The 15,517-nt window shown below is 40.0% G+C and overlaps 1 protein-coding gene and 1 long non-coding RNA gene across 2 annotated transcripts in view; one reads left to right on the top strand and one right to left on the bottom strand.

The window, feature by feature from the left end:
- Nucleotides 1-7,275: 7,275 nt before the first annotated feature.
- Nucleotides 7,276-8,266, bottom strand: LOC139737189 (transcription factor Sox-14-like). The gene has a single exon (XM_071647864.1). The coding sequence runs from the start codon at nucleotides 8,068-8,070 to the stop codon at nucleotides 7,276-7,278; it is 795 nt and encodes a 264-aa protein (XP_071503965.1). The 5' UTR covers nucleotides 8,071-8,266.
- A 1,275-nt stretch (nucleotides 8,267-9,541) lies between these two features.
- The window catches only part of LOC139737188 (uncharacterized), a 98,917-nt gene continuing 92,941 nt past the window's right edge, over nucleotides 9,542-15,517 (top strand). Inside the window, exon 1 of the long non-coding RNA XR_011711365.1 lies at nucleotides 9,542-9,599. This is a non-coding gene — a long non-coding RNA (uncharacterized lncRNA). The remainder of the gene's footprint in view (nucleotides 9,600-15,517) is intronic.

Here is a 15,517-nt window from a genome sequence, read left to right as displayed (position 1 = left end):
CAGTTTCTCACTTCTTCATTGTCAGTTTCCAGCAGAAAATCCTTTTTAATATTAAGAATATGTCATTACGTCATCCGTGTGGTGACATCAACGTCATTTTCATCACTTTTTATCAAAGCTATCCTGCTATCACAATTATCATCACCGCCGTCCTGATCACCAGCATCATTATCATCATCCGCATCATAATCTTTATTTTCATCGTCAAGATCTTCAAACTATGTATCGTGAGCGCAACACAGTGACCGCATTTTCGTTAATTTCGTCACTCCAACTGCCAATGTGACATCGTCATCATACCATGAACAGAGTCAACAATTACAACTGGGTTTTATTTTTAGAACGTTCATACTTATAAGAGCCATAAGTGTGTGTGTGTGTGTTCCCACCCCCCCCCCCCCCACCTCTCGTTCAGCGGCGCATGATTATGTTGTCATTATCAAACAAATTTGAACGCGCCAAACCCCGAAAGTCTCTCGTCTTTCTTTTTCAGGTGGGGTGGTTCCATCATGTCTTCCCCTCTCTCATAGCCATCCTCATCACCAGCATCATTTCCACCTCTATCATCATCAGCACCTGAAAAAAAACAACAACAACCAAGCAAACAAACAAAACAAAACAAAACAAAACAAAACAAAAACAAAACAAACACATCAGAATTTGGCCGTGACGTCTGATGGTGTCACTGATTTTACCTTTAGCGATGCAATCACTGACATTAGCAAAGTCTTCATCATTATCACAATCACCGTCATTTCTATCGACAACCCGATCAATAGATCAAGCCCGTTCCCTTCGCTAGTTTATCACTTGCATCGTATAGCATCACCGCCGTTTCCTTCATCGTAAGCATAACTCAGTCTGCATTATTTCTATCTAATTCTCCTTCTTATCATCATCATCGTCATCATCATCATCATCACCACCACCACCACCATCTTAATCGCGCCATCATTTTTGTCTTCGAGGCTGGTCCTCTTGCAATGATCACACTCATTGTCAATATCATCTACTGTCCCACCATCCTTTCTCTGGTCACCATAGCAACATTCTGCACAGTCATCCTCATTCTCATCATCATCATCATTATCATCGTCCTCATCCCCGTAATGGGTATCGACAAAGTCCTCTGGGACTATTACGTTAGTCACTGACCTAGCATTATCAATACCATCAACTCTGTCATCATTGTCTCAATTGTCACCAAAACAATATCCTCAAAATCCCCATAATTTTCATCATCGTCGTCATCAACCTCCTCAACATCATAATCATTGGCATCATCTCCATCGTCATCGCCATCATCTGCATCATATTGATCAGCAATGACCACATCAGCCTCAACATGACTGATCCTTTCAACACCATTGTCACTTTCTCGTTGTAACTGACTGTAGCTGCAAGTGCATTTCAGTCGCTTGAAAGTCTCCATCCATCAAGTTTCAAAATGAAATCAATTCCTTCACCGTGATTTAATGTCCTTTACCAGTTGATACATCCCGTCGTCATGGCAACGCTCTCAGTGTCTTCCTCCGGGTCGTTGCTGTCATCCATCTTGTCAAATCCATCATCACTGTCATCATTCTCGTCACCTCCTCAGTGGCTAGTTTCATTATGTCCATCAACCACATTTTGCTTGCAGTGACACGATCTCAGCAAAAAGAACCGCGCGGTTTTTTTTCCTCGATTCTGTAACTTTGCGTCACTAACATAAACGTTCTTATCACAATTATGTGTTAAATATTATGTTTGAGTGCGTGTGTATGTGCGCATGTGCATATCAACACCTGCACAGGTAGAAATACTGTGATAGTGATTCTTACACCAGCTATTATGTGACGGGTGTGTTTTCTTAAAACAGATTTATCTTGGTGTTACAGTAGTAGCTTTAACACGTTTGTCTGAAAACATTTATTCTACGCTCATGTATAGCCATTTTGTCTTTAAAGAGTAATTTAAAGGGGCATTCCAGACGATTTTCATAATTCCACATCATGTAGTACATAAATCGACAGCTCCGTGTGTAGATTTGTGGAATCTATTGTGGTCCTTGAGCAGAGAAACAATACTTAGAAAAACCTTAAACAAATTACACTGAACAATAATGATGACATGGGAGGCTCACATATTTCAGAAATGTAGCAGTGTATTTCCATTACAATACTGCTTGCTTGCAAGTTCACCTGTGTATATTCTATACATACCTTCTTCTTCTTTTGTTCTGCTTCCTTGAGCCCCAACTCATGCATTATTATAGTGAGGCTGCCATGTCATCATCCTTGTCCATTGCAATTTGTTATAAATTTTGAAAACATTCTTATTCTTCATCCTAATCATTATAAATCCTGAAACTCTGTACTCAGTTTAACTAATTCATAGTTGTTCAAATGTAAAAATCTGAAAATCATCCGGAGGTTTCCTTTAAAGCTCATCAATGTAGCCAGGAAGAGAGATAGAGGAAACAACAACAACAACAACAACAACAACAACAACAACAACAAAAAAACAGACAGAAGAGATGTTGAGACGTATATAGAGAAATATTCGTAGATGTAGGGAGTGTGTTTCTGTGTTTTTATAGCGTACACTAATCTGACACAGAGAGATAGAGAGAGAAAAAAAAACAAAAGAAAAAGGGAGAGAGAAAGAAAGGACTCATTATCTTTCATTGTGGTTGTGGTTTGTTTCCTAACAACACGCGTGAGCGATCGTTATCAGATTACTCATTGTCGGGGGAAAATATTTACAGTTTCATTTCTCTCCGTATGAATGTAAAGAGTCGATCCATTCTAGAGCATTTTTGTTCTGCTATGGTATTGCTCACGAATGTTTGTCAAGCGGAAATGCGGCGTTTCAGTTATACCTCTTCATCGCCAGGTGGGTAAGGTATGTCGATTGAATGCGTCTTTTTGTACGGATTTACTGGGTTTGGATAAGTGGCATGAGATCAACGCAAGACTACACATTGCTATACGGGATAAAGAAATGGTGTCGTGTAGTCAATGTAGGTATGGGGCTGCTACAAGGTAGAAAAGACCACTCAGGATAGATCGATTGCAAATATGCTGTAGATGTCTTTTGTTGTTGTTGTGGGTTTTTCTTCTTGCTTGACCACGTTATTCTGTAATGTGTCATAACCTTGAAAGCGTCTTTCTGTATACTCACAGTTGTCATGTGTATATACTTTACAAACAATGAAGAGCGGAAATTTTGAATCCATTTTATCTCTTGCGCTCTATACTCCATGGGGTGTATATGTTTGCATATGATGATTAAGTATATAGGTTGTGATCCAAAGGGGCAAAGTTCGAAATGTATAAATATATATGTACATCATATTCATACGTATACAGTATGAGTATATGTGCATAAGAAGACCTTTTGATAAGAAGAAAAGGTGTTCTAAAGTAGGGTATGGGAAAATTCGTTGAGAGTCGTGTAAATGCTTCTACACATGTAAGCAAATACCCGTACGCAATGATACAAATCAGCTTTGCGGTTTCGCAGAACTATCACGTTATGCTGAAACTCAGCTACATGACTTCATTTCATTTTCATCAATTTCAAGCACATTTGAAAATTAAGTGAATTACGATCCTTGTCAAACATTATCAATGACAATCTAGCTGAATTAAAGGGATCGTATAGTTTCGGTTGAGACCTAACTTCAGGTTTCTGTCATTTTTCGGTGAGATAATAAGTAACCTCCTATAAAACAATTATAAAATAGCATGTAATTTCAAGAGGAATTCAGCGTTTATCTGATGAAAATCTGTTGTGAAATGGCCAAGTTATCCAAAACAGAGCAATCTTACTAAAAGGTGGAACTCACCTTTCATGAGGACCACTTTGTTTTACTTTGTTTTTGGATATCTTAGCCATTCCAAAACCGATTTCCATCAAATAATCTTTGAATTCCTCTTAGAATGGCATGTTCTATGCTGTTTTATAAATGGTTTCTTGGTATCTCATAAAAAGTTCGAAGCCAAATCCTCATCTCCACCATTACTGTACCATCCCTTTAAACCGACGACATTCAAAGATGCTGATTCGTATAGATGTATAGATCGTCAGCCCTTTTTGTCTGAGCTTGATTTATTATGATGATGATTATTTTAGTATAACAAAGTATAACTTAGCATCACAATTACATGACTCTGGGATTTTTTTTATGTTCTCCCGTTTATCATGTAGAGATTACGATAATCTAATGTATAATGATATCTATGTTTTTAACATTAATGTTTACTTTGTAATCGATCTAGTATGTCATGTCACCGATGAACCCCCAACAGAAACATACTCCTTATGTTTACAACTGTAGTTACATACGCACATTCAAAATCGAGCTAAATCATTCACAGAAGCACACACACACACACACACACACACACACACACACACACACGCACACTTTGCATACCACTGTCAGACACCCTAATCCAGGCAGGTGCATTTGGGCCCTCCATTGAAAAGATGGTAGTATAGCACACATACCGAATTAACAATTTCCCCCGCGCAAACAAACTATATGCAAAGAATCCGAACTGTACAATGCATCAATTAAAGTCTCAAGCCTTTGTTTGTATACGTGACAACGTGTGTGTATTTATTACCATTCACAGACAGCTAGGACAGGACGTTCGAGAGTCCGCGACGTCCCATTCTTGTATCCAAACATAATCAATATTTCAATAAGAAACAAAAAGAAAAAAGGTCACATCTTCATTTTTGTACACTTTAACATCGATTTTTCTTCTATCAGTTTTCCCCCTTTCCATTTTGCAACATCACGGAAAACAGAAATTAGAATAAAATTGAGAGAAATTTAGCGCTTCATATCTCTTGCGAGCGACAAAAATGAAACGAATGAACTGAAAACTTAGGCGTTCACTTGTTCTATTATTTCGTTTTGACTGTGAGAGATATGCGTCAAAGTCATCGATTTAGCTGCATTGTTTAGAAAAATGCGTAGTATTCGATGCTATCCAAAGCTTGCAAGAAGAAAACAATACAATATGTAAATATTCGCAGTTCGCCAGTCAATTAATAATTGCAAGAAATGATAAACAAAGATGAGCGACCAGAAGTGAAGAAGGAAGGAGGTATTCCTTCTTACTAAAACGAGATGCAACATGGTTTGCCCGTAATTAGAGCTTGGGGATTAGTAATGGGATTTTGCGCCGATCTAATATTTCCGGCGTGTCACAAACACAAATCGATATAAATAATTTCTTCCCCGTCAGTATAACGTAATAATCTCGAAGTTCAAACACCCAGGTATATCTCTCGCACGTTTGGCGAAAACGTCATTGAAATATAATAGTACTCTTTTTACAAAAGACTTTACAAAATATACATTCCGCGTTGTTGCCATAGGTCACATTGTTTCCACTTTTTTCCTTCCATAGTTAGCTTTGCATAAGAATGTTAGTGAACACTTTACGATGTATATGCGTTAATTAAGTACTGACACCCGAAAAGGGGGGAGTAATCAGAACAGATCCAGAATAGTTTCATCATCGTCTTGTGATCACAACTCGAATATCATTTGTTTCTTGAGCCGGCGTTAATTCACGCCTGGTTGTATTCCCTTTGTAGTACATAGATGGTTATGAGGTAATTAGCATGAAATGTCGACAAACGAAAAGAAAATATAACAGTACATTCAGATATCGCTATAAACAATCTTTCGTTTTGAAAGCAAATATACGAGTACGATTATTTCAGATGATATAAATCTGTTACCAAGCTCCTTTGCACAAATTTAAGATGCGCCATGGTGGTGGGGGGGGGGGGGGGAACAAAAACAAAAACAAAACAATGCTGAAGTGGGTTACGTAATAGTTATACGAACCACTGGGAATGATTGCAACAAGTTGTGCCGATATTTCCGACACGTATCCTCTTCAAACAATAAGCACACCATTAATTGGCTTTGAAGTTTCAAGCGAGTACTAATGATAAACATGACTTCCAGGCAAGGTAGAACTGTTTTTCCAATTAACTGTTAGCGAGTTTCATTCTGTTTCGAAACTTTTCTCGCAGTTTTCACAGACTGTACGCTGTTCGGGTCTCTGAAAAAGAATAGGCAGACAATAATACCAAAGTGACGTAAGATTACGCAAACATTTAACATACATAAAGATCTAGTTTTGAATCACAGAGATATCAAACATATACGTCCATATACTGACAAAGTTTTATGAATTAAATCAATCTTGTTATAACTTGCACATGTTATTTCTCTTCACAGAGTATATGAGAGATCGAGACAGATAACCCCGTCTCGTTCCTGTCCTCCTGAAGTCTTCGTTGTTCTCAGAGACTTCATATACATTGTACCGTTTCCTTGTGAATACAAAATTCGTTTAGTTCAAAATAGAGAGAACATACGAATAAGGCTCTACGTTGTTCCCCAACATAACTTTTCTTATCTATAAACCTTAACTATTTTCTTTACGCACATTTCCTTATTATGATATGATTTTCAAATCGTGATAATCCAATCTGAATAAAAAGAACGCAATCAAATAAGAGAAAGGTAAATGTGTACCGAGAGTTTTCAGGGTCACAAAATCTATTCCGATTTTCTCATTTTAGGCCTATAACTGAGCACATTGATATTTCAAATCGTCACAAGAGATATATTCATGAATGAATCAAGTCCAATCAAACGTCGTTTTGAGAAGATAAGATATTTTAAAGTACTGCTCGAGAAACTCAACCAGAATAAAGATCATTTACTAGCGGCTTGCTTGCCTTGATAATAATAGCATGTTCACTCTGTGGACATTAATAGGACAGATATGTGCAGGGAAATATCCACACGCAACACATGAGTCATGAGAATAGTTTTGAATCTCTTCAACAAAATGAAAACCACTACAGAAAGAGCATAATACACACGGATGAATTCCCTGCATGAATGACCATACCATTCCGTCTCAAGACCAAACTGAGAGGTAAAAATTGATCTTGTTGTCACAAATAAAAGCATGTTCGTTAAATTAGCATGAAAATCGAGGTCGTCAAAGTAAAAATAAGAGAGACAAAGTTTTCAAAGAAAATACACAAAAAAAAATCACCGGATGAAAAAGGTATACAACTTCTCACCGGGTCGTTTGGCTCTGTGCTTTGTTGTAGTATGCCATTATAAATACAAGCACCATTCGAAAAAAAAAAAAAGGAGAAATGTCTCGTTAGTGTTCAAATTTATGGCAAAGACAGTTTTCATGCAGCACAGAAACATGTCCTTTGAAGAAATGAGCGGCATTAGAGCGCCGTTGCTGCGGTGGGTCTTGTCGGCAGCGGTACGGTCGGCCTGATGGCTGGGTGCGCGGCTCCGTACGGCTCCATGTCGGGTTTCACTAGGATGTACGCTACGGGTCGCTGTACGCCGTCCTGCCCTGGCCACGCCGGGTAGGGCATCATGTACGGTTGCGTGTGAAGACCAGCGGCTGCTGCAGCCGCCGCACCGCCGGGTAGCTTACCGAACGCACTGCCGGGAACTGCGGCGGCCGAGGTAGGGTACATGTGCGGTGGTGGGTACAGGGCTCCATGTGGGAAATCTCGCAGTGCAGTAGAGGATTCCAGTTTTTGGGCCTGCTCGAGTACTGAATATTGACTAGCCACTGCTGCTGCTGCCGCCGCGGCATGGGCGTGATGAGGAGGGAGGTACGACCGACTTTTCTCCGCCGAGCTGAAGTTCATGATATCCGTTGCCGACGTCGTGACCGGGTACGGAGACGATGTCGGGATACAGGGAATAGGGAAGGCGTACTTGTCACGCTTCATCAGCGACTTGGGTTTGCGTCGTGGTCGGTACTTGTAGTCGGGGTGTTCCTTCATGTGCAGAGCCCGGAGACGCTTGGCTTCGTCGATAAACGGCCGCTTATCGTCCTCGGAAAGCAATTTCCACTCCGCTCCTAGCCTTTTACTAATCTCAGAATTGTGCATCTTCGGGTTTTCCTGGGCAAGTTTTCTTCGCTGTCCTCGCGACCACACCATGAACGCATTCATCGGCCGTTTGACATGGTCCGAGTTCTTTCCCATAGCAGAGTCCATCATGATTGCTAGAAAAGTTCTCCGGAGCGATAAAAATCAGAAAAGTGGAATCTGTTGTAGACGCCAAAAAATGTCGAACTGGACGCTGGCCGAGAATGAAGTTAGAATGCGCCAAAGTCGAAGCGGCAATGGAGAGAAAAGAGAAGTTGAAAGGCCGTTGTGATATCCTTGTTAGCGGCTGCTTCGGTTAAATACTGTTTATGAGCATACTATCTCACAACAAATGTAATGTGAACACCGCGAACAGACGGTAATAGAAGATGCGCTAAGTTCAAATACTTCTGCACATGGAGCTAACTACACAGCACATTGTACCAACCCGTTGTAATAACATGAATAATATACTCGTAAAAGCATAATGAGACTACAGCTCCACCAATGGCAATCCAGCGTTACTCATGCATGTAATAAATATACGTCCGGACACCAATGATTGGAGAAGAATGTAAACGCTCGGCAGGTGCTGAATAATTCATATGCAAATCCGCGGGCTGTCTCATAGGCTCCGCCCACACCGTGCGTGCGGCCTGCCTACCTGTTGAAAACATAACAGCTGATTGGTTCAAACGTAGCCAGACGACAAAATGGCTTCATTGTTCTCTTTCGATATCGGCAGGTGATGATAGTGCTAACTCTGATTGTTTACGAGGTATTGTCCGGGTTTCTGTCATTATGACATTATTTAGGATAAAGTTCGGAGTAAAACTATACTTGGCATGTGTGTTTGGCCGTGTGACAGTCTCTTGCAAAGATTTTTCGGCCACAGAGAAAAGTTATCGAGATGCAGCTGGTCCAATGTGAACAGTCCCACATACTCTGCAATATGTTAGTTGAATAAAGACATCACATCAGGAACGGGAGAGCTAGAGAGTGTAGAAATTACTATCAATTATACTGTAAGAAGGGCAATTATGTAACAGTTTTGCTTGTGACCTTTGTGACTGCAACTGTAAGCTTGAACCTACGGTCGTAATGAACTGTGTCTCAGACTTGCATTGAGCAAAGTTAAATCACTCGATCACGAATTGATGTACGACATGGTAGACCAGTAGTGCGGTGCATGTGCCGCGTAGCTGGGCCGTGGTATATAATCCTGCATCTTGCAAGATAGACCCAAAGCCTATCAATTCAAGGCGTGCCTTTGCAGTCGTTTAGCTTTGTTTTTGATGGGGGTGGCTTTCAATCAGTGACATGGCATGGGATTTGTAACCATGGCAACTTTATTCATGATTAGACCTAGATCTAGTCATATTTCAGGAAGGTAGATATATATTTGATATTACTAGGATATTTTTTTCCCCAGTTCCTCTATTCTATGCTCCAACCCATGATTTTGATGCCATTATATTTATCTCTCTCTCTCCCCCTCTCACTGTATTCCTTTCGCATGGCAGTTGCTCGGTTTTTCACCACAACACATGAGCAGTATGGCTTCAGGCATGCTGCTTACCTACACGATAAATTATGATGCGAAGAAGAGCAGCAAATTGATGCAGAGACAGCAGCAGCCAACGTCAACCGGACCAGTTTGGGTGGGTCAAATCGATAAAAATTTTACATCCAGTGCAAGTTAACAAGGTGATGAACATGACAGCAATGCTCATGCATAGTAACTGTCTTCACATTTAAACAGATATTTGATGTATGTGATTAACTAACTAGTACTGATTTTTGTGTGTATCTGGTCTGGATGTCAAGAAAAGGAACTGTCCCATATACTTTAGGACTGTAGGAGCTTGGCTGGTGCCGGGATGATGATGATGGTGATGATGGTGATGATGCAGAAGAAGACAAAGAATAAGAGGAACAGGATGGTGAGGATTAAGAGGGTGAGGAGGCTGATGGTAAAAAGTTGATGGTAACAATAATTATAGTACTAAGTGCAGGGATGCCAAGTTCAAAAAATTGTTATGAGTGAGATTTTCATGACTCAGCATCGCTCGGCATCTCGGCGCGCGAATGTGCCAGCGAGCGAGGGTGTGGGAGGGGTTTTTCCCCCCTGTGGCCTCCCACGGTAGGGAGCTTTTTCAATTTTTAACTCTTAATGGTGCGATCAGGTGCATACTTAGCCTTAGGTGACCATTTTCTACTTATTTTGAAAGACAAAAGGGAAATGTACCTTCAATTGCAACTATCACTTTAATCTTTTGAGCTATGCTCATTATTATAGGTCAAAGTTGCAGACTTCACCCGATGCGTGAGAAAAATGGGTGCCATGCGTGAGATCGTGAGACGGCCCCTAAATGCTTGAGTCTCACGCAGAATGCGTGAGACTTGGTAGCTCTGTAAGTGTTAGTTATAATATAGTAGTAAAATGTAGTGTTGATAATAGTAATCATAACCATTTCTGTTTTGCTGTGCATTAATGTTACAAAGCACATTTAGAGATAAACTAGCATGGATGTTACTGCCTCATTACAATATGGGCCATCTTTATTCTAGTAGCAATTGGACATTAAGTGTGCATCATTATAGTATGTCATGTTTCTCTGTGCTTGGTGACAGAACCAGGCCCTTATCAGAGGTAGAGTTTAAAGTTTTAAATTTTTTTTTTTTTTTTTAGCTAGTCACCTGCAGACTTCATATCAAAGAAATTAGGCTATAAACAACATTTTGTAAGGCAAGAGAGATACGTTTGGTCCCCAGTGATGTGTTATAATCATCAGTGGAAATTTTTTATACCCACTAACAAAATAATCACAAAAAGTGTAAGGATGAAGATTCCAGGCATTGTATTTCAATTGAAATGAAGTAATAATTGCGATATAGTAGGTAGTTTGATTTGAATCACCATGTTATGGTGCCTTTGGAGAATCTCAATATTTCCTGCAAATAATGGAGATAACAGCTATCACATTGGATGAATCATTAGCTACTTCCATCGTTCCAGTGCAATTCTTGGAGACTGAAAGTAGAGAGAGAGACTGAAATGGTAATAAATTCTAATTTAAAGAAGAGATGAGTATTCAAAATATTTAAAAAAAAAGTCCTGGTAGGCTATGCAGTCATTTGAGTAAAATGAAAGAAGCTGAACAGTGTATGCATCCATCCTGATAATTTTGTGACAATCTAATGAATTCATCAACCTAGTTCTAGAACACAAGCAAAGAAAAAGATGCAGGATTGGAGATAATTGTGCCTCGGGATACTTCATAAAGACCTGTGCATTCTGTCCATGGATGATATATTTTTAGCCTCATGAATAGCAATGCAGGCAGACATATAGCCCCAGAGAGCGTATGACCATTTTTCTTCTTTGAAACTGCCTGCATCGGGCCAGCTAAATTAGATTATCATTTTACATTGTTGTACTTCTTAATTTACCCCTCTCTGTGCGGAACCCCTGAAACAGATTACGATTCTGCTTGAAGGGTGGAGAGTCACAGTGCATCATATACATTTTTATCCTAGCAACAAGCAGCCAACACAATTGCTCTAAGAGTCTAAAGCCCATAATAGACACCATAATGAAGTTGACACACTTCTCAAGGCCATGCCCAATTGGTACTTTGTCAGGGGTATCAATTATTCACAGTCCTTTTCTCCACAGCTAAGGACTGTGGATACCCCGCTGACAGGCAGATGTTAAGAAACAAAAGGTTCCAAATACAGGGTCCCCCCCCCCTTGTCCTACAGACAGAAAATAAAAGAGTACCTGAAGCTTGGAACGAGCTCTCAATAGCCCCTGTGTCATTCAATGGCACCCCCTCTCAGAAATAATACACTCAATACCAGTCGATTGTTTGACTCTCCTCACAAATTGAAACGAATTAGACCATGGACAAGGAGTGAAACATGCACTGGGTTTGTCCTTAAGTTACTATTCTCTCTCTCTTTCTTTTTTTCCTGTGGGTGACAATAAAATCACAAAGAATAGCCTAATCCTATTTTCTAGGAGGCAGATGAGATAATAAATGAGTGGGAGAAATAAAAGCTTTCAGTCCCCCCCCCCCCCCCCCCCCCCATTCTGCTTGCTTGGTTGTGTGGCGTAAGGTAAGAGGTAGTGGCGGGCGTGTCAATCTCATAATGAATTGGTATGAGGTCTCTATTTATTTGGCCTTTTGTCTGACTCCTAACAACTGGGGTACGGGGCAGTATTGCTCGACAATCGCTGAATTAGCTGATGAATTGCGTCCTTGTTGTGGGAGGGTTGTCATTATTTTCGCCGTTTTGTGATTCAAATGAGTATTTACATGTTGTCATTGTGCAGAGGCGGAACACATTAATTATGGAATCATTAGCGATTGGTATTGGGGTGTATGATTTTATGTGGGGATGTGACTGTGTAGCATTGTGTGTGTGTGTGTGTCTATGACATATTGAGAGTGAAAAATGAGTTGTAACACCAATGGCAATTCTTGAGTATGTGGTCAGTTTCAGTGCTTTGTACCTCTTGCGTGCACCAAAAGCAAAAAGAATGCTTTTCAGGTGTACAGATATGATTATTGGAAGCTATTTATTGCAGAGATGATGCTTTTATTTTCAAGGTCATCATGAAATAGGTTGTAGAGGATGATGTTTTTTAGAATGAGTGATGCCTGTTGGAAATAATTGTATATCTATGTCTTCCACCTATTAGAATGTCACTCTTCTCTCTCCAATGACAGTAATTGTGGGGGGTTTTTTTCTGTCAACAAGCAACTCTTTATTATTGTGTGAATGAACATTCTTTGTTTCCTCTATCTCTCTATACCTGCTGTCATTCATCTAACATTCATGGAAATGAATCTTGTACTTTTTAGTTGCTGTTGCATGCTGAGTCTATTTCCTTACCACCACTGTCTTCCTTCTTTCCACCGACAATGATTTGCGTCCAGACAGTTTTCAAATTCACATAAACTACGTCTAAAGACCTTTTCACAAACAATGCATTTCTGTTGAAAGCTGAGCTTGTCAAAAAATGCAATCTCTCTTTATTTCAGGCGTGACTCTTAGAGCTTTAAGCTTCGAGAGAACTATTCAGGAATTGTCTGGAAAAACAACAACTGTGAATGTATTTGCGTTAAACCTGTCTATGTCTATCAAGATCTATTCAATTCTCAGCATAAAGGTTATCTTCATAAATTGCAAATTGCAGATTGTTAAAGTGCTCCATTTTGTAAGTTCTGAGTTAATCTTTGCCCTCTTTTTCTTGTTAGGGCCTCTTTTTGCCAAAAATAGGAAACCTTGCTATTTACAGAAAGATTTTTATATGGATTTTTTTTTTTTTATTGAATTCATTTTTTTTTTCTTCTGGTTTACTGCATTGATCATAAATTGTAACTTGCACAAGGACTATTGCCATTTTTCCCCATGGCATTTTTTCCATAATAACCCAAAAGGAGATATTCATCTGTTTTATTGTACACTTGAGTCTCCTGTAATAATGCTGATTGTGCCTGGAAGATACAGTGGATGGGGAAAGTGATGGAATCGTTTCCTGTCAGTGTCCATGATCAAGTGATAGTGTCGATTGGGAAATCAAGAGCATCACAAACTTGGGTGATATCAAATCGCATCCACCGGCAGGACAAGTCGTAATGACCAGTGCTAAATTCACTGAATATTCTTATTTCTTATTATTAGTGTCAGAAAACAGTCTCTAGTGAAACTAAAAGGGTAGGGAAACTTACATGTAGAAATTGTCAGTGACCGAGTTTCAAAGTTTCTGTTGAGAAGGATGACAAAGATAACGAGACCCCACACTCCTTGAGGCTATTCAATTCTTTGAACTCAAGTAACTCTTTTCATACATCCTAAGACAATACGTGCTTACAAAATAAAGGTTTCAGATTTGTTTTCAGTGCAAACAAGTTTATACACAGATCTTTCAGCCATTGACTGTGGGTGACAGCTGGTGCTACTTCAATAGACCGATTCACAAAACACATTCAAATTTATGGATGTTTCTTCCATACTGATAAAAGCCATGTTCAGACGTATTTCTAGTCGGGGTAAAAATTTATGGCACGGCAATTAAAATTCAAATTAATGCATATCTTACCACGACCCTTGTGTCCACATGACGGTCGTGGGAAGAAACTCTGACCAATTTATGTGCGAGGGTCGGTGTAACTTCCGGAAGTGGTAGCGCGGCGCACGTCGACCATGCAATTGTTTTTTTACCAGTGGCATTTGTTAGAATTGCACTACACGCGCACGTGTACTCGCAAAATGTCAACATTGCGATTTGACCCAGGAAGTTTTACCTAGGTCGTAAGGTATGTAAGTTCATAGATACTCCGAGGGCTTGTCCGCACGGGCAATTTACTCCGACCGGCTAGTCGTAGTAGCGAGATACTCCTGAGAAAACTCAGAAGTATCTCGTTCGGAGGAAGAGGTCGTGGTAAGTTCCTCCGATCGGAGGAAGTTACAACGACCTTGTTCAGACGGGCACTACTCCGACCTATCCTCCGAAGTTACTCCGACCAAGCTTCCTCCGACCCTTCCTCCAAAGTTACTCCGACCAAAACTGCCTCCGTCTGAGCACAGCTCTAGTAACGAGCTATTCTATTAACCCGTACCTCAAAAACAATTTTCAATACTTGGAATCTAGTTTGCATTCATAGCGATTGCTATGTCAGGCAAACCTTGTGCAAGCTTTCAGGTTGTCAAGAAGAACCATTATCAGAAAAGGCATGCATAAAATTTGAATATGTTAGTAAACAGGTCTATTATCAATATTCAACAGCTAGATTCATCTTTTAACTATCATTATTGTTGTATAATGTAACCAGATGTAGTATGCCCTTGGCAACGGCACTATATGGTACGCGCATGTACACCACCGTAACCAGGGCCGTGAGTTCCGTACCAATAAAGCTTCAAGCCAGCAAGATGTACCTCTAGTACCGTCTCCGAATCAAACCTTATTTCTGCGTCTCTCTTTACTTTTGTGTTATGAAACTGCCACAAAGTCCTACCCCATAACACAACAATTATCGGTCACTGGTGTTCGTCCCTTCATCTCCTGCATGACCCTGGTTGAAGTTACTTTGTGTTCTGAGTAAGTCATCGCAAGTCTATTAAAGCACTTGGGGTCTCTTTCACGTAGAACTGAAATCATTCCCAAGTTCCATGCAACTGATCTTGAAAAAAAAAAGAAAATTGGGATCAATCAGTCCTCAGAAGTTAGAAAACTAAACCATTATAGGAACATCATCTTGTGCCCACCTTGCCACTCTCTAGAATACATCTTCTACAAGTATCTGTCCCAGTGAGATCTGATCTCAATCTGTCCCAACTCTGGGTTCATTGCTTTGTTCGATATAGTTCGCATGTTATTGAAACAGGGCCCTAGACTCCAGCTTCTATTGATAGTATCCATGAGCATCTCCATTTCTCTACACACCAGCTTCGTGTCACGTCTAATTAAGGAAGAAAAACATGGAGACTTTAAATATCAAACACAGATGCATCCATCGTTGTCAGTTTGAGGTATCTGAATTTAAATCTGCTGAAAAAACAACAA

This window comes from Diadema antillarum, unplaced genomic scaffold (genome assembly GCF_040938485.1).
Source record: "Diadema antillarum isolate AM-2024a unplaced genomic scaffold, OU_Dant_1.0 seq00000684_RagTag, whole genome shotgun sequence".
Classification (NCBI taxonomy): domain Eukaryota; kingdom Metazoa; phylum Echinodermata; class Echinoidea; order Diadematoida; family Diadematidae; genus Diadema; species Diadema antillarum.
Note: the sequence above shows the minus strand (reverse complement) of the source record. Positions and strands in the feature narration are given on the sequence as shown.